Here is a 19439-nt window from a genome sequence, read left to right as displayed (position 1 = left end):
CTACTGGCATCAGGGAGGGCAAAGTGCTTTAGTGAGTCCCCCAATTCAAATGATGATTTCATTTGTAAACATCCTCACAGAACCACTCAGAAACAACTTTTAGCCAAATATCTGGGTATCCCATGATCTAATCAAGTTGACATAAAATTAACTATCACACTGAGTATATCTTTTTTTAAGAGTTCTGACTTTCAGAACTACGTTAATGTTTCACATGGATGGGAAAATAAAATGTAATAGAAACAAATTAGTCTAACCATATCTCAAATGAATAATAAAACCACACTGATGAAAAGAAGTGACCCAAGTAACCTCTGAACATAATATTTTGTCTATGTAGTAGGCTTATTTCCTACAGTAGTATGTGTTAGAAATTCTGCAACCACGTTATCTTAATTCTATTAAAGAGCAAGAATCTAAATATATGTTAGGTACTGAGACCAGGTTATTCACTATGAGAGAAGAACGTTACAAAAGTGAAAAAGAGAAATCCAGAATGAGTCCTGTGGTGTTGAAAGGGAATTTAATGTATTCATATGAATTCAGTTTTCACTAAAAAGATAAAGATATGTATCAATGTATATATGTATGAATACATGTATTTATAGATATATGCATATGTAGACATATACATATATTCCCTAGCTCTGTGTTAGTTTCCTATTGCTGTTGTAACAAATTATCACAAATTTATAGTAGAAAGTAAATGTACTCTCTTACAATTTTGCAGGTGAAAAACCTAAAATCAAGGTGTTAGCAGCACCTTCTAGACTTCATGGAGAATCTGTTTCCTTACCTTTTCCAGCTTCCAAAGGTCACCTCTGCTTCTTGGACCAGAGTCTTCTTCATCCATCTTCAAAGCTGGCAACACAGCATCTTCTCTTTTCCCTGACTTCTTACATCCCTCTTATAAAGACCTAGTGAGGGCACCTGTGTGGCTCAGTGGTTGAGCACCTGCCTTCAGCTCAGGTGGTGATCCAGGGATCCTAGGATCAAGTCCCACATCAGGTTCCCAGAAGGGCACCTGCTTCTCCCTCTACCTATGTCTCTGCCTCTCTCTGTGTGTCTCTCATGAATAAATAAATAAAATCTTTAAAAATAAATAAATAAATAAATAAATAAATAAATAAATAAATAAATAAATAAATACCTGGTGATTACACCAGGCCCCCTCAGATAACGTAGAGTAATTCTACTATCTCAAGATCTTGAATTTCATCTGTAAAGTTTCTTCTGAATACAAGGTAATATATTCAGAGATTCCAGGGTTAGGGTGTAGACATCTTTGGGGAACCATTATTCTGTATACCACAATGTACACACATATATGCACCAGTGTGTGCGTGTGTGTATATATACACACACGCACACACAAGCATACACACACATGTATATGCCCTAGTTCTCACTGCTGAGAGGATCTAGAAGCAATAACACCCGGTAGCAATGACTACACTGTTTCCCCAGATCCTGGTTGCTAAACGCCATACTCCACTAAAAGGAACAAAGGTTCCTCAGAGAAATGGTTCCAGGACTAGAGCAGGGAAAGTATAATGTCCAGAATAGATTTTTGCAACAGAACAATGATAAGGACATGTCAAGAGAACATAGGAATTGGTTTGAAAATTTTCCCACTGATCAAATCTAGTACAATTCAAGCATCAAAATAAATAATATTAATATTGAATTCTAACCCATAGAATTAAAAAAAAAAAGAATCCATGAATCTGCAGTGTAAGAAATAAATCAAATTAAATTAGTAAATAGGGGCAGCCCAGGAGGCTCAGCGGTTTAGTGCCACCTTCAGCCCAGGGCCTGATCCTGGAGACCTGAGATCGAGTCCCACTTCGGGCTCCCTGCATGGAGCCTGTTTCTCCCTCTGCCTGAGTTTCTGCCTCTCTCTCTCTCTCTCTCATGAACAAATTAAATTTATAAATAAATAAATAAATAAATAAATAAATAAATAAATAAATAAATAAATAAATAATGGAAGTGGTAGAATGCCTAAGAAACTACAGGAAGAACAATGGGATTAGAAACTTGCCATAAAAGTATTAAGTGTTTCAAACAAGAATCCCCAGTGGGTGAGAATTCAATGAGACACAGGACACTTACATAGTTTCAAAGCATCTCCCACAGGACATTTAATAATTACAAAGGGAAAAATAGTAACTTCACAGTGAAGAAATCCAGTAGACTCTACCTTAACCAAATGGTCAAAATTAATATCACCAGTAAAGAGACTTACCAACAGTATATGATCAACAGTATGATACTACATGGCTCCATTGGTATTCCTGGCAAAACTGCACAACCTAAAATCCAAATTCAGAAAGATCCTACAAAATACTAGCTTGTAATCTTCAAAAATGTCAAGGTCATTAAAGATACAAAGTAAGGAATTATTTAGATGTATAGAGTATAACAACTAAGTGCATTGGACCCTAGAGCACAAAAAGTTTTTTCCTTTTGCTATTACAGAACTGTATAAAATTTCCACACATAAGAGACTCCATTTTGAAGCTCCATTTCCTCCTCAACTAGTGAACTTTTGAACTGAACCAGAAGCCATAACAATTTTACAAGCAGTTGCTCATAAAATTTCAGCAGAGCAACCAGATTCAGGTCATATGAAGACAATAGAATGAATTAAAATATACCAGGAACAGGTTTTTTTGATAGTGTAAATAAAATAATCAACAGGATAGTAACTGGAAGGGGCTCAACTGATCAGGATAAATTAGCAGGTTTTTTCTTCTTTCCTTTAAATTACTCCTTCCTTATTTCGTCATATAAACATCTTGCTTTTCCCAGATAAGATACTTTTTTCTGGTTATTCTGGAATCTATGCTCCTCAAAATTGTAATTCTGAGGCCCCAAATAAAGGCCTTGGTCCTTTTTCAGTTTTGCCTCCTTTTCTTGGTTGACACTACTAAGGACATTGGGTTGGGTCAATTGGTAAGATCTAAATAAGATCTGTGGATTATATAAAACTATCAATGTTAAAAAAAAAAAACTATCAATGTTGATTTCCCAATTGTAATTTTATATGACAGTATCTTTGTTTTAAGGAATCACTGAGGTATATAGGAAAAAGGAGGCATGACATCTGCAACTTACTCTCAATGGTTTACAAAAATAATATGTATACACTCAGAGAGATAATGATAAAGCAAATGTGGTAAATTGTTAATCAAGGTGAAGGATCTACAGGAACTCTTTGCACCATTGTTGCAACTCTCTTCTTAAATCTGAAAAGCCCAAAACAATCAATTATGGAGTAGAAAGTGCTTCTCTTTGGGAGTGTTAACTAGTAGCTTGCCCCAGGGCCTGCCTGTCCCTACTCTGTCCTCAATAATTCAGCTTTATTACCACTGCCTTCTCCCATCATAACCTCTACTTCATCCTCTTTTTCCTTAGAGACACAACTTTCCTGAATCTCCTAGCTTTTAGAGTTTGTTATATGTGCCTTTCTAAGATGATAATTGCTATAGACTGACTATATCTCCTAACAAATTCACATGTTAAAGTCCTAACCCCAGAACCTCAGAATGTGCCTTATTTGGAGAAAGGGTCTTAACAGAGGTAATCAAGTTAAATTAGGTTACTAGGGTGGGCCCTGCGGCAATATGATGGGTGTCCTTATAAAAAGGGAAAATGTGGCCACAGAGGCATACACACAGGGAACACAATGTGAAGAGACTAAGGGAGAAGCTGGCTATCTACAAGTTAAGGAGAAAGGCCTGGATATATCCTTCCCTCATGGCCCTCTGAAGAAACCAACCTTGTCGGCACCTTTATTTTGGATTATTAGCCTCACACGGGATCCCACAGGGAGCCTACTTCTCCCTCTGCCTGAGTCTCCGCCTCTCTCTGTCTCTCATGAATAAATAAATAAATCTTTTTTAAAAAATAAATAAAATTTTACTTAATTATTTTAATTAATATGGCTATAGAGTATGTTCATGTGACTCTATAATATAATATATAGGTATTAGTATTTTTGTATCATGGAGGAGAAAGTATTACACTCAAGGTCAAGAATCATCAGTTCTAAAATAAATGAAAAGATATTCCATGTTCATAGATTGGGAGAACAAATATTGTTAAAATGCTGATACTACCCAAAGTAATCTACAAATTTAATGCAATCTCTATCAAAATACCAACAGCATTTTTCACACAACTAGAACAAACAATCCTAAAAATTTGTATGGACCCACAAAAGACCCTAAATAGCCAAAGCAGTCTTGAAAAGAACAAAACTGGAGGTATCATAATACCAGATTTTAAGGTATATTACAAAGTTGTAGCAATCAAAACAATATGGCACTGGCATAAAAATAAACACAGATCAGTGAAACAGAATAGAAAACTCAGAAGTAAACCCACAATTATATGATCAATTAATCTGCAACAAGCACTAAAGAATATGCAATGGGAAAATGACCGTCTCTTCAACAAATGGTGTTGGGAAAACTGTACACCTATCTGCAAAAGAATGAAACTGGACCACTTTCTTACATCATACACAGAATAATCTCAATATGGATCGAGGACGTAAATGTGAGACCCAAGACAATAAAAATGCTAGAATAAAGCACAGGCAGTAATTTCTCTGACATCAGACATAGCAACATTTTTTCTAGACTTGTTTCCTGAGGCAAGGGACTATTGGGACTTCATCAAGATAAAAAGCTTCTGCCAGCAAAGGAAACAATCAACAAAACCAAAAGGCAACCTATGGAATGGGAGAAGACATTTGCAAATGACATATCTGATAGAGGGTTAGTATCCAAAATTAAAAAAAAAAAAAAACTTATAAAATTCAACACCCAAAAAACAAACAATCCAATTTAAAAATGGGTAGAATACATGAATAGATTTCTCCAAAGAAGACATCCAGATGGCTAATAGATACATGAAAAGATGCTCAACATCCCTTATCATCTGGGAAACACAAATCAAAACTACAATGAGGTATCACCTCACACTAAGAATGGCTAAAATAAAAAATACAAGAAACAGTAGGTGTCGGTGAGAATGGGGAAAAAAGGAACCCTTGTGCACTTTTGGTGGGAATGCAAACTGGTGCAGCCACTATGGAAGAGAGTATGCAGGTTCCTCAAAATATTAAAAATAGAATTAACCTGTGATTCAGTGATTCTGCCACTATTTATCCAGAGAATATGAAAACACTAGTTCATAGCATTATTTTCAATAGCAAAAATATGGAAGCAGCCCAAGTGTCCATCTATAGATGGATAAAGATGTGTACATATATAGAAGAGAATATTATTCAGCCATAAGAAGGAATGAAATCTTGCCATTTGCAACAAATGGATGGATCTAGAGTATAATGTGAAGTGAAGCAAGCCAGAGAAAGACAAATATGTGATCTCACTCATATATAGAATTTAAGAAACAAAACAAATGATCAAAGAAAAAAGAGACAAACCAAAAAACAATTAAAGAGAACAGATGGTTATCAGAGAGGAGGTGAGGGGGATGGGTGAAATAGGGGATGGGAATTAAGAGTATATTTATTGTAATGAGCACTGAGTAATGTATAGAATTGTTCAATCACTATATTGTACACTAGAAATTAATACAACACTGTACATTAATTATACTGGAATTTTATTATTTTTTAAAGATTTTATTTATTTATTCATGAGAGATACAGAGAGAGAGAGAGAGAAGCAGAGACACAGGCAGAGGGATAAGCAGGCTCCATGCAGGAAGCCTGATGTGGGACTGGATCCCGGGACTCCAGGATCACGTCCTAGGCTCAAGGCAGGCACTAAACCACTGAGCCACCCAGGGATACCCTATACTGGAGTTTTAAAAATAAATAGGTTTTTTTCTAATTAAAAAAAGAATCCTCAGTTTTGGTCCCAATTCTCCCACTAGCCATTATATAGCCTTTAACCAATACCTTAAACTCTGGCCTTAATTTCTTATGCCCCTTTATAAATAAGTGAGCAAGATTCATACTTTAACAAATATAGCTGATGCTCTAATGAGCCAAGAACTAATTTCCTGAACTAAAACCTGCCAATGTACTAAGAACAAAAGATCAAATGTCACTCAGAACCCTAAATAACCGGTGTATTGTAATGAGGCCTTTCTGGAAATAACACCCCACCTTTCTCATTTAAATCATACAAGGAGGAAATGGTGGCACCATGCCAACTGATGAAGAAGATATACTTACTTAGGCAGGGCCTTTCAACATCCTCAAATTTTATTATATGAATAATGCTGGTTGACACAAAGCAGTCTCCATTAGCATACAATGTGCCCAGTAACATAGTATGTATTATTGATAAACACAATGACAACTGTCTCTATATTTTTTCTTTTTTTTTTTTTAAGATTTTATTTATTCATAAGAAACACAGAGAGAGAGGCAGAGACATAGGCAGAGGGAGAAGCAAGCTCCCCACAGGGAGCCTGATATGGGACTCGATCCCAGACCTAGGGATCACGCCTTGGGCCAAAGGCAGATGCTCAACCTCTGAGCCATCCATGTGTCCCCCTATTTTCTATTTCTATGACATGCTGAAGGTGATTTTTTTTAAAAGATTTTATTTATTCATGAGAAACACAGGAAGAGGGAGAAGGAGGCTCCCTGCAAGGAGCCTGATCTGGGTGGGACTCAATCCTGGGCCAAAGGCAGACAGACACTCAACCGCTAAGCCACCCAAGCATCCCTTCAAGGTGATTTTTATTTTCTTTTTGAGATTTTCCTGTATTTTCCAGATGTCCAACAATGAACTCAAGTTACCTGTATAACTAAAAAGAAGTACATTATTAAACTGGTCATGGTTAGTCTCATTATGCTATTATATGTCTTAAAAACATGAATTCATCAGTCCAAAGAATGTGAAATTTAAAGATTATTTTTCTAAAATCTAAGTATATGTTTACTATGGACTTAGAGTATCAGGAGACCTCAGAGAGCTCACAATCAATTCATAAATATTCTTTAGTTCACTTAAGAAAGTAAAAAAGATGATAAATATATTTTGGGAATTTCAGTGCTCACTGTAACTAGTGAGATAAGAAATAAAAGAATTTTTTCCTTCAGAAGAACAAGGGCAAAAGCTATCAGATGGTCAAGGACATTATGCCCATCTCTATCATCTCAGAAAATAAAATTCTTACACAAATGATATCCAGAAAGACAGATGGCAGGGAACTGGAACTGAGTGAAGTATTCAGTTGCTAGGTGGCCTGGGGACATTGTTAAGGACACACTGACCCTCAGTTCCCTGAGGGTTCCATGCTGCTCTACCTGACCTACAATTTATAGATAGTGTTACTCAACCCAATGCCAAGAGAGGACAGGATGAGGGACGGAGGATCAAAAGGAAGAAAAGAAGTCTTTTTTTGGTGTCCAACATGAGAAAAACAGGTTGCTATTCTGCTATAGCAACATCAATTCTTCTGTAGCTATTCATACAGCTGCATTCCTGGAATGTAACTATTTCTTGCTCTGTTTCCCTGGACAACCTCTACAGGATTGGTGTGAGCACAGTATCTCATTAACTTGCTATTTTATTGCAAGTGATTTACCTATAGAGATGATGCTGTTTGTCTTCAGCTATAAGGAACAAAATTTGAAAAGTAGATTAGATTAGAAGAGTTAAAAAAGAATAGAATGATTTGGGCAGCCCCTGTGGCCCAGTGGTTTAGCACGGTCTTTGGCCCAGGGTGTGATCCTGGAGTCCCGGGATCGAGTCCCACATCAGGCTCCCTGCATGCAGCCTGCTTCTGTCTCTGCCTCTCTCTCTCTCTCTCTGTGAATCTGTCATGAATAAATAAATTAAAAATCTTAAAAAAAAAAAAAAGAATAGAATGATTTAACACAAGAAGGAAGTTAGCCATAAGTACATAATTAGGGCACCTCAGGAAGGCTCCATGAATGGCAAGCAGAAATGAGTACAATGGAGCGGAAATGGAGATTAAACCAGCTGACCTCTGAGGTACCATCCAACCTGGAGAGCTAAGCACCAAATATCTGTGTTAAAAGACATGGCCAACTATACAGCCAACTTGAAGGGGCTCCCATAAACCAAAAATGGGACAATTTGAACCTCAGAAAGAATAAGAGCTACAATAGATTGAAATTCATAACCTTTTTTTAAAAGATTTATTTATTTGAGAGAGAGAGAGGGTGACAAGGGCAGAGGGAGAAGGAGAAAGAGTCTTAAGCAGACTCCATGCTGAGCATGGAGCCCAACCCAGGACTCAATTCCACATCCCCAAGATCATGACCTGAGTCAAAACTAAGAGTCAGACACTTAACCAACTGTGCCACCTAGATGCTCCCATCAACCATTTTCAAATTAATGTTAAATGATTACAAGTGGAAAAATACATAATTGGTCAATTTGGGATTAAATCCATTGCTGTGAAAACTAGTAAATAAATGAGAATCAAACATTTATCCTCAGGATAACAAAATATTTAATGAGAGGAAGTTTCTTCTTCTTCTTTTTTTTTTTTAAAGGATTTTATTTACTTATTCATGAGAGACACACAGAGAGAGGCAGAGACAGAAAGAAGCAGGCTCCATGCAAGGAGTCCAATATGGGACTCGATCCCGGGAACTCAGGATCATGCCCTGGCTGAAGGCAGACACTCAACCACTAAGTCACCCAGGCATCCCAAGAGGAAATTAGAAACTTCAGCTAACAAATTGAAGCATGATAAGATCAGAACATCACCATTTTGCAACTCCTCATGATCTAGTCAATGATCATCAATGACTGCTCACATCACAAGAAACAGATTTTATATATCTCCTGATGGAAGTACATAACATCCCTTTATCAAGTACTCTTCACATACACGTGCACACACACACAAATCAGAGTCTGATCAAGCCTTTATTTTTTAAAGATTTTATTTATTTATTCATGAGAGACACAGCAAGAGAGAGAGGCAGAGACACAAGCAGAGGGAGAAGCAGGCTCCATTCAGGGAGCTCGATGCGGGACTCGATCCTGGGATTCCAGGATCACACCCTGGGCCGAAGGCAGGCACCAAACTGCTGAGCCACCCAAGCCTTTAAATTTATCCAGTAATTTATAGCAAATAGAGTGGGAAAAGAAATATGGTAAATGGGACACAATCAGAGAAATCCAAATGTAAGAAACTGTTTAAGATAAATCACTATTTCTTTAATAATTGAAAGGAAAAAGGAAGAGATAAGAAGGCCCTTAGATTAAGAGACTTAAGAGATATATAAATTCAATTGCAGTGTATGGGTCTTAACATTCTGAATCAAACAATCAAACTCTAAAAAGAATATTTTGTTAAGAAATCTAGCAAATGTGAACATGGGGCACCTGGGTTGCTCTGTCAATTCAACATCTGACTCTTGATTTTGGCTCAGGTCATGATCTCAGGGTTGTGAAACAGGGCTCTCTTTCAGGTTCTGTGCTCAGCAGGGAGTCTGCTTGAGATTCTCTCTTTCCCTCCCTTCTGTTCTTCCTTCTGCTTCTGTATTCTGTCTCTCAAATAAATAAATAAGAATCTTTTAAAATTAAAAAAAGAAGAATAGGGGACTAAGGAAAACCATATTTTTAATTTCACCAGACTTAAATTTTATTTTTATAATAAAGGCATATGGTGTTTTAAAAACAGAGGGGGTTGGGGCAGCCCAGGTGGCTCAGTGGTTTAGCGCCGCCTTCAGCCCAGGGTGTTGATCCTGGGGACCTGGGATCAAGTCCCATGTCAGGCTCCCTGCATGGAGCCTGCTTCTCCCTCTGCTTGTGTCTCTGCCTCTCTCTCTCAATCTCTCTCTCTCAATCTCTCTCTGTGTATCTCTTATGAATCAATAAATAAAATCTTTAAAAAAAATTTTTTTTAAAACAGGGGTTGTTATTATTATTATTATTACATGTATACAGGGTTGATAAAGGGCATCCACATAAAACCGATAGCTAACATACTTAATGTTCAAAGACTGAATGTTGCTCCACTTAAGTTGGGTTGAGGCAAGAGTGTATACTCTCACACTCCTATTTGACACAGTACTACAAGTCTTAGGCTGTGCTATAAGAAAAAAAAAAAGGCACATTTCTAAAAAGGAATGTACAAAATTGTCCCTATTCTCAGATGACATGATTTTTTATGTAAAAAATCCAAGGGGAAAAAAATTCACAAAAAACCTTCTAAAACTAATAAGTGAGTTAGAAAGTGCATAAGATATAAAATGTTAAGAGGCAATGCTGGGGTGCCTCACTAGCTCAGTCAGGAGTATGAGACTCTTGATCTTGGGGTCATGAGTTCAAGCCCCACTTTGCAATATACAGACAACTTTTTAAAAAAGAAAGGAAAAAAAGAGAGGCAATTCTGCTCGGATTTCCTACATTTTTTGTGCATCTTTCAGGCAAAGGCTCTCAGTTTTTGATCTGGACTGTCTTTTTAAAGATCTTGTACAGCTGAAACAAATGGTGTCAGCAATGAGGATCTAGAGCTTTTAGAGGATCAAAAACATTAGATGTTCATTTGGTTCAGCTCCAAGCAGCCACCACTCTGTTTAGAACAAAATGTAATTTAAAGCCTTGTTTACTGGCATACAGCTGCTCTTTCCCTTCTCATCCCTAATCCTTCTCTTCCTATCCATTCCTTCTACCCAGAGGCTTTAAAAACAAAACAAAACAAAACAAAAAGACTAGGGTTTGGGCAAAGGTCTGCCTCTCTGCAAGAGGAACATGTAAGTCTATATGTATCTACCTGAATATGTTAGGAAACCTCAAGAATAAGAGACTCAAATTTTTATGATCATCCTATCTGGACTCTTATAAGGAGGGAGCAACCTGGACCCTTGTAAGGAGGGAGCAGCCACATCCACTGATGGTCTAGACATGGTTCATCATGCAGAAAGGAAGCTAAAGTGATCTTATGGGAGGGGCCTTTTTAGTTGATTCAACTACTACTGTTTCTACATTTGAATGTTATATAGGAACTGATGGGTTGCATGCTGGTGCTTCCTCAACCCCCAAGTGCCAGAGGGCATCTTCCCAATAAGAAAGAACCTCACATAAGAAGGACTAGTGGGACAAACTCTTCTATTTGCTACCAGTGGGTGCCTTAGGAATTAATGCAAATGCCTCCCCCTCTCATGTCCAAAAGCATACCCTATAGAGATGATGTGCATTTGGTGGTTGGCCAGTAGGAAGCCTCAGTTTCAATGGCCCTGATGGAGAGTAACACATCCCTTCCCATAGGGAAAGCTGGTAAACCCCAATAGGAGTCAGGGGCCTGACAACAAGTAAAGTTTCTTGGAACTATGAATCAACTAAACAGACTCAACAGGGCTCAATCACTCTGAAAGTCAAGGAAAAACTGCTGTCTCCTTGCCTCTCTTCCCAAAGTGGAAGCCTTCCTTATTGGGCTCTTTGGGTGCTGGGGATAGTACCTGCTTCATGTTGGCCTTACCTGGTCCTTCATCCTGGCTAACCCATAAACTGATATCTTTGGAATGTGGTTCAAAACAACAGACTTCATCGGAAGCTGTATAGCACACTGTGACACACTTGCTGCCTTAGGGGCTCCATATCTCTAATAACCCCTTTGAGCCAAAAGTCTCTGTGGCTGATGATTTTGTTGACAAGAACTTCTGGGTAAGGGAAGCAGCCTCCATGTGGAGGTACCTCTGGGGGTTTGAACTCAGTACCTCCCTGTCAGGGTTACCAGGTACACTCCTTCTGAAAAGCAGCTATTAGCTTGCTACAGAGCTGTGGTCAAAATTGAATGACTGATTCACGTAAGCCTTATAAATCTCTGGCTCAATATTCCCATTTTGGGATGACTCAAACCCTAGGACTGAAAATATGAACAGGGCTCACAAAACCTTGCTACTTTATCAAATGTAAATAGTATGTTCAAGAACACAGCCAGCCTGGCCCCGCAGACATCCAGGCTTCACAGAATCATGGAAAAAAAGAGGCAGCTATCTCTCTGAGGAAAATTTTGCCATCCACTCAGTCATGTGAACTATTTTACTGGTTCATTGGGCCCTCCATTCACAGACTCCCCTAAATCCTGAGGGTGGTTTGGCTAAGCTAAAACTCAGTGGTTTCCACTGGACTACCGCCACTGTTCAGCCTCAATGCCAGCACTGCAACACCAAAAATGGACATGAAAAAAAAAATGGACATGGCATCTCCACCCAGAGGACAGAACTCAAGGTTCTTCTCAGAGCTCCTGCTCTATGTTTGCTGACCCTTGGGCTTTTGCCAGCGGCCTAGATATCTCTGGTCTGCCACTTTGAAAACTTTAGATTGGCGAATGAAAGACACCCCTTTTTGAGGCCATGAACTAAGAGGAAAAAATGACAGCTACTGACTGAACTTTGTGGGGCCTTCATGGAGAAGCCCACATAAAGAGCCATTCTCTGGTGAGATTGCTCAGAATCCAGCTGCTAATGGGCCTGCACTGCTCTGGAGCCATCATCATACCAGACATGACAACACATCCACCATCACAGAAAAGGCAGAGGGAAGGGCTCTGCGTCTGTGCAGGCTGCCTCTGCATTCCAAACCTGTGACTGCTGTCCAAAGTTGGCACGCTGTCTCCTGGCTGACTGACACTTAACATCCCCACCCCACCCCCTCCACACCTCAGGCTATTTCTTGAAGCTGCCTCATCACAGATGACAATTTTTAAGGTTATGGTGCTGTTGTTTCAGCGTAACCAGCCAACCACAGTCACTCTATTGTGACCCTGAGATCACTATGTATTGTGTGTTTGGTTTTCTGGACAATTTAGAACTTGACCATAGACATCATTTATCAAAAAAGCTTATTTAACAATGGGCTGACCAGGTATTCAATGGATCTTCCATACTTCCTGCCATCCACAGGTATTTGGTATCTATCCTTAAACACTGAAACAGCCTCCATACAAATCAACTCGAAAAGGTTTTTGACCTTGGGGATCCCTGGGTGGCTCAGCAGTTTGGTGCCTGCCTTCAGCCCAGGGCCTGATTCTGGAATCCCAAGATCGAGTCCCAGGATCGAGTCCCACATCGGGCTCCCTGCATGGAGCCTGCTTCTCCCTCTGCCTGTGTCTCTGCCTCTCTCTGTGTATCTCTCATGAATAAATAAAATCTTAAAAAAAAAGGAAAAGGTTTTTGACCATTTCCCTCATATCATGGTCTGCATACCTTACTAAGGCAGTTGGTCACTAAATGTGGCTGTCCCAAGAAAAAAATCATTTCTTCTCTGCCACGTCCTATGAAATGATCAGGATGAGAGCGTGGCAGTTTCTTAAAGAGTTAAGCATATGCTTACCATAGAAGCCAGCAAATGCAACTTCTAGGTATGTACCCTATGGATAAAAAATTATGGTATATCCATATAATGAATTTTAGCAACAAAAGGGAACAAATTGCTAAGTGAAACAACTTGGATGAATCTCAACTGTATTTTGCTAAGAAAAAAGGCAGTCTCAACGGTTTCATTCTGCATGTTTCCATTAATATGACATTCATGAAACAACAAAACAATAATGATGAAGAATCAATATGGAGGTTGCCAGTGATTAGGAATGGGAGGAGTATGTGGTTACAGTGGAGTAGTAGGAAGGAATTTTGAGAGATAGTAAAGCTGTTCTGCAGGCTGAGTGTCCCAGTGATTCATAAGTCTGTACATGTATTAAAATTCAAAGAACTATATGCAAAAAGAAAAGTCAATTTTACTGAATGCTAATTTTAAAAAATAAAATAAAAAGTGAGAACTACAGTCTCCAAAAACGTCAATTTTTAAAATTCTTCTTTTATTTTTATTTTTTAAAGATTTTATTTATTCATGAGAGACAGAGAGAGAGAGACATACACACAAGCAGAGGGAGAAGCAGGCTCCATGCAGGGAGCCGACGTGGGACTCGATCCCGGGTCTCCAGGATCACGCCCTGGGCTGAAGGCGGCGCTAAACCGCTGAGTCACCTGGGCTGCCTTAAATTCTATTTTTTTAAATGAGACATAACTCTAATTGTTGGGAAACGGCCGACCCCAGGCCAGCAACCTCCCAAAAATGCCGCCTTGCCGCCCTGCCCCCATCTTCCCGCCGAAAACTCTCTATAGACCCCCCTGCGGTTTGTCTGGGCGATACTCCCCACCCTCCCCACCCCCCGCCCTCCCTCCCCTGCAGGCCAGGGAATCTCGCTCAAGAGAGCTTCCCATTAAAAGCCTGTTTCCACCAACTTTTGCCTGGCCTCTCTATTCTATTTCACTACCCATCGAATTAAACCTGACACTAATCATATAACATATATTAGTTTCAGGCGTACAATATAATGATTTGCTTTTTGTATATATTATGAAATGATCACCATTGTGTCCTTTTTTTTTTAAATGATAGTAATATTGTTTTTTTTTTCATTTTTATTTATTTATGATAGTCACAGAGAGAGAGAGAGAGGCAGAGACACAGGCAGAGGGAGAAGCAGGCTCCATGCACCGGGAGCCCGATGTGGGATTCGATCCCCGGTCTCCAGGATCGCGCCCTGGGCCAAAGGCAGGCGCCAAACCACTGCGCCACCCAGGGATCCACCATTGTGTCCTTAACATCCATCACCATACATAGTTACAAAAACAATTTTTTTCTTGTGATGAGAACTTTTAAGATCCACTCTTTTAGAAACTTTCAAATATGCAATACAATATTATTAACTATAGTCACCATTCTGTACATTACATCCCCATGATAAATAATATCTTATAACTGGAAGTTTGTACCTTTTGACCACCTTTACCCATTTTACCATTTTACCCACTCCCCACCTCCTGTCTCTGGCAACTACCAATCTGTTCTCCATATCTTTGAGCTTGGTTGTTTGAAGGAGATATATATTTAAATATAATTATATATAGTTATAGTTATATATAGTTAAATATAGAAAAGAATTAACCAAAAATGTCAATTTTGTAAAATACCAAGAAATGTCTGCGGAAATGTTCCAGTTTAAAGATGACTAAAGAGACATGACAATTAAATGCAATATGAACCTAGATCAGATCTCATACTGGAAGGGGAAAAATAAAGATAGATTCTTTTATATTAACAGACAGAAGAAATATCACTGTAGTTTCAGGTCTAAGCTTACTCAAAACCTGGAAAAAATTGACTTTAAGTTCCATTCCATTTGACTTAATTTTAAAATATAGGTGAGGGTTGGTGGGGTGAGGCAGGGAGCCAACCACCAAGAAAGAATTCTTGAGATTTCTTTGGTGGTTTGATTAAAGCACAGGAGACAGGACCTGGGGGCAGGAAGAGCTGATGCCCCAGGGTTGTGAGGGGAGGCTGATAGTATAGGAGTTGGGGGAAGTAAGGAAAAGGAAAGTTTCAAAAGGATTTTCACATGCTAAGGAAGACCTACAAGATACTATCAAGGTTGTTTTCCCCTCTATCAAGGCATTAACATTAAGACAGTTGGGAGCTTCCTGGAGGAATGCCACACATAACCGCTCAGAAGTGGGGGGGGTGGGATCCCTGGGTGGCGCAGCGGTTTAGCGCCTGCCTTTGGCCCAGGGCAGGATCCTGGAGTCCCGGGATCGAATCCCACGTCAGGCTCCCAGTGCATGGAGCCTGCTTCTCCCTCTGCCTGTGTCTCTGCCTCTCTCTCTCTCTCTCTCTCTCTCTGTGTGACTATCATAAATAAGTAAAAATTAAAAAAAAATTAAAAAAAAAAAAGAAGTGGGGGGGGTGGGGGGGTGGGGAGTGGGGTGGATTTCAGGGTGTCAGGTTGTACTTTGTCCTCAGCTCCCTCATCACACTGATCATTTTCTACATCAAACTAATAGATCCAATTAAGTTTATAAGTTTAAGCAGGCATAGAGTGCCTGCTGTATCTAGCGCATCAGAAAGTCCTCTTTTTCTCCAAAGGCTGCTGAAAGTCTTTGAGTCTTTCTAATTCTACCTGCCAAACTATTTATTCACTCTTCTTTAATAGTTAACTTGCTGCCATAAAAACATTAAAGTGTTTCATGGCTTTTAGGCATTAGTTTCTAGTTTTTTGAAAAGTCGTCTGAGATTATTTTTCTAGTCCCCAAGAAAGCCATTCATTTTACAACATCGCACAATGCCCAGATATATGGATTCATTCTCGAGTAGCTCATTATACAGAAATAATAATGCAGAATAATATAGGAGTAATACAGAATTTGTGTTTTTCTCAAATTGGCAAAAACTTCCTCCCAAGATATGTACACTGCTGCTACAAGTAACAGTAAATCCCAATGCTAACTGGCTCATATAATGAAGACAGTTTATTGACTCGTTCATTATGGATTGGTCAACACTCCAGCTTCATTCTTCTGTGACTGTCTTGGTTCTTTTTCCTGATCTTCAATTTTGTCCTCAAGCTGCATCCCATCATAGTGATGAGGGAGCAGAAGGCTAGCTGAGGACAAAGCACAGGCTGACACCCTTTAAACCACCCCCACCTCCACTCCTGCGTGGTTGAGACGTTCCTCAGGAAGCTCCCAAGGTTGTTAAAACAGCCTTTAACTTGGTGATGGCAAAGTCTCCAGAATCTTGTAGGTCCTCTTTGGCATTTGAAAACCCTTTTGGAAACCTATCTTCTCCTTACCTCCCTCAACTCCCAAGTATGAAATCAGTCTCCCTCACAACCCCCGGGGCAGCTGCTCTTCCAGCTCACCGGTCCTGTCCCAATGCTTTAATCACACCACCATTCTGCACCAAAGAGGTCTCAAGAATTCTTTCTTGGTCATTGGCTCTAGACCTCACCCCACAAACCTCACCTACATTCCGAAACTACATCGACAGTGGCAAATGTCCACCAACAGCAATCGGGACTGTAGGCTTCTTCAATCACGTTCAGACAAAGAGAGAAACATTATCACTTAACCAAAATACGAACTAGAAATGCCAAATGTCACGGACTGTATACCTTACATCAGGCACTATCCCTGAGTCGCCAAGGCCGGGTCCTGCTGTCAGAGGAGCAGATGCTGGGGAGGCCGCTACGCTGCCTGCTATAATCGTTCTTTATTAGTTACCTCTCTCCTTACATAGTAATAATTAGCTACCGTTCATTCGATACTGCCGTAGGCTGCGTCTACACACTGCTATAGCCCTACCGAAGTCCAGGGAACTAAGCTGCATATGCCAACTACCCAGGTAATGAGCTTTGTTGTTGACGACGTGATGGGAAAGGAGACGTGACAGCAAACCACCTGAGCAAAGACAGCAGGCGGGACACCACGGTAGCTCCGGCCACTGCAGCAGCACCTCTAGCGGTCGTGCCCTTGGGAATGAGGGTCCTTGCTCTCTTCTCCTGCCTGGTGTCTCCCCCGTCGCTGCTCCGCTCCCCACGTCCGGGAGGCCTCCCCGCCCCGTGGGCACAGCTCCGGGGCCTCCTCTCGGCCGTCGGCCCCGCGGGCGCCCTGCCTGGGCTCACACGGCGCCCCGCTGGACCACCATCGGCCTAGGAAGCCCCGCCCCCCCCGCCCCGACTTCCGTGGTCTGACCGCCGCTCCGAAGCTGCCCCTAAATATGGGGCGCTGGCCTCCTGGGAGCGCCCGCCCCCCAGGGCGGTACCCCGGTCATCCTCACAGAATTTAGGAGACGAAAAACCAGGCCCTGAAGGATCACGCCCTCAATTATAGCTAATAGTGGCCGTGTCCGGATTCTAACCCCACAGGCCGAACCCGCCCACCGACCCAGGGAAAACCCACCCTCCCCCAGGAGGCAGCGGCCGCGGAGCGGAAGCGGGGGCGGAGCACGCGGGGACCCGCCTCCCGGAGCAGGAGCGGGAGCGGAAGCGGAAGCGCCGCCGGGCTGTCGCTATGGAGACGCGGGGGGTGGGGCCACTCCGAAGAGCGCGACCTTTAACCTGCAGCCGAGGTACGTCAGAGGCGGCCGCAGACGGAAGTGCGGAGGCAGCGGCGGCGGCGGCGGCGGCGGCGGCGGCCGGGCTGCGCGGCTGCGGGGCTGCGGGGTCGCGTGGCCGCTGCGGGTCCGCTGCCATGGAGGTAACGCTGCCGGGCAGCCAGACTGGGAGCGGGGCCCACCCCCTCGCCGCCGGGCCTTGTCGCGCCGCGGTTTGGGGCACGGGCCTGGGCATCGTGGAGGGCTTGGCAGCCTCCCCCCCGCCCCGGTGCCCCCAGCCCGGTGCTGCCCCGGCCTCTCCCCCGGGCCCCAGACAGTCCCTCGCGGTGACCTGGCCCTGTACAGCCTGATTGTATACAATTTGCCTCAGCGACACTGCTCGTTCCCTGATTCTCACGTAGGAGCGTTCCGTCTGGGATTAGGAGGAGTTGTGACACCTAGGTTTGATTTTGTTTTGCAGGATCCTGTTCAAGATGGGGTGGCGTCACCAGCCGCCCCTGGGACCGGGAAATCCAAGGTGAAGAGAACACAGTGCTTGAGTAGCGGGCGCCCTGAAGACTGGAAGGGTGATGAATGGACAGGGGGCGGCCTGTTGAAAGGAGATCCTTCTCCAGGGGGTCCCGATTTTAGTTCACACAGTGACCAATCTGCTTGGTGGTGGATGGAATTTTTTTTTTTTTTCAAGTTTCCTGGTATGAAGAGTTGACTTTGTTTACTTCGTAGTCCTGGTTAGCACTGCCAGATATTCTGCATTTTTTCAGACATTAAACAAAGTAGTCTAATCTGCAAGGATTTATATAGTGGAAAGAGCAGACACGTAAGTAGGAGTCAAGGGACTATTCTCTAGACTTCTCCTCCTACGACGTAAAAAAAAGTTGAATTAGGTAATTTTTATGGCCTCATACTAGGCTTAACATTCAGTGATTGTAAAAAGACAGTGGTTTAGTGCTTGCATACTAAGGTTTTGGCGCTTCACCGGAACACGCAGTTACTTCGTTTAAGCTTCGGTAAGCTTAAATGGTAACACAGGTACTTTTATTCAGATTTTACACGTGAGCAAACAGCCCAGGGGTCAAGTAATTTTCCTGGTCTCTTTTTTCTTTTTTTTTTAAGGTTTTATTTATTTATTCAGGAGAGACACAGAGAGAGGCAGAGGGAGAAGCAGGCTCCATGCAGGGAGCCGGATGTGGGACTAGATCCATGGACCCCAGGATCACAACTGAGCCAAAGGTGGATTGAGCCACCCAGGCCTCCCAATTTCCCTGATTTCTTGAAAAGACTTAATGCATCCTGATTCCTCTTGTTGCTGTAATTATGCTTACATATTTTCATGTAACAAAGACTTATTCAGTCTGGATTAGAATAATTTTACAGGAACTTGAATTAGTCCCAGTACCCTAATTTTACAATTAAATCAAAACCCAGAAGAGTCTTAACCTAACCAAGAGTATATGTACATAAGAGAATAGTACTGTGAAAAAAAAAGAGAGAATAGCACTGTGTTTTACATTTCATAGTAGTTGCTTAACAAGTAATTACTGAGTGAAAATTGCATTTCCTAATTTT

General features: G+C 41.3%; 1 protein-coding gene and 1 long non-coding RNA gene across 10 annotated transcripts in view; one reads left to right on the top strand and one right to left on the bottom strand.

Moving 5' to 3' along the window:
- The window catches only part of LOC140643019 (uncharacterized), a 160604-nt gene extending 142829 nt beyond the window's left edge, over window positions 1–17775 (bottom strand). For 6 of the 7 annotated variants that reach the window (XR_012039396.1, XR_012039401.1, XR_012039400.1 and 3 more), the window contains exon 1: window positions 17219–17775. This is a non-coding gene — a long non-coding RNA (uncharacterized lncRNA). Of the gene's footprint in view, window positions 1–16932 lie in introns of all 7 variants that reach the window. The other variant, XR_012039403.1, reaches the window with a different exon arrangement.
- Window positions 17776–17901: 126 nt separating this feature from the next.
- Window positions 17902–19439, top strand: part of GCC2 (GRIP and coiled-coil domain containing 2) — a 54346-nt gene continuing 52808 nt past the window's right edge. For 2 of the 3 annotated variants that reach the window (XM_072844347.1, XM_072844348.1), the window contains exons 1-2: window positions 17902–18016; window positions 18334–18390. In XM_072844347.1, coding sequence (XP_072700448.1) covers window positions 18011–18016; window positions 18334–18390 — 63 coding nt within the window. In that variant the 5' untranslated portion in view covers window positions 17902–18010. Of the gene's footprint in view, window positions 18017–18333; window positions 18440–19439 lie in introns of all 3 variants that reach the window. The other variant, XM_072844349.1, reaches the window with a different exon arrangement.

This window comes from Canis lupus, chromosome 11 (genome assembly GCF_048164855.1).
Source record: "Canis lupus baileyi chromosome 11, mCanLup2.hap1, whole genome shotgun sequence".
NCBI lineage: Eukaryota > Metazoa > Chordata > Mammalia > Carnivora > Canidae > Canis > Canis lupus.
This window is presented reverse-complemented; position numbering and strand designations above follow the sequence as displayed.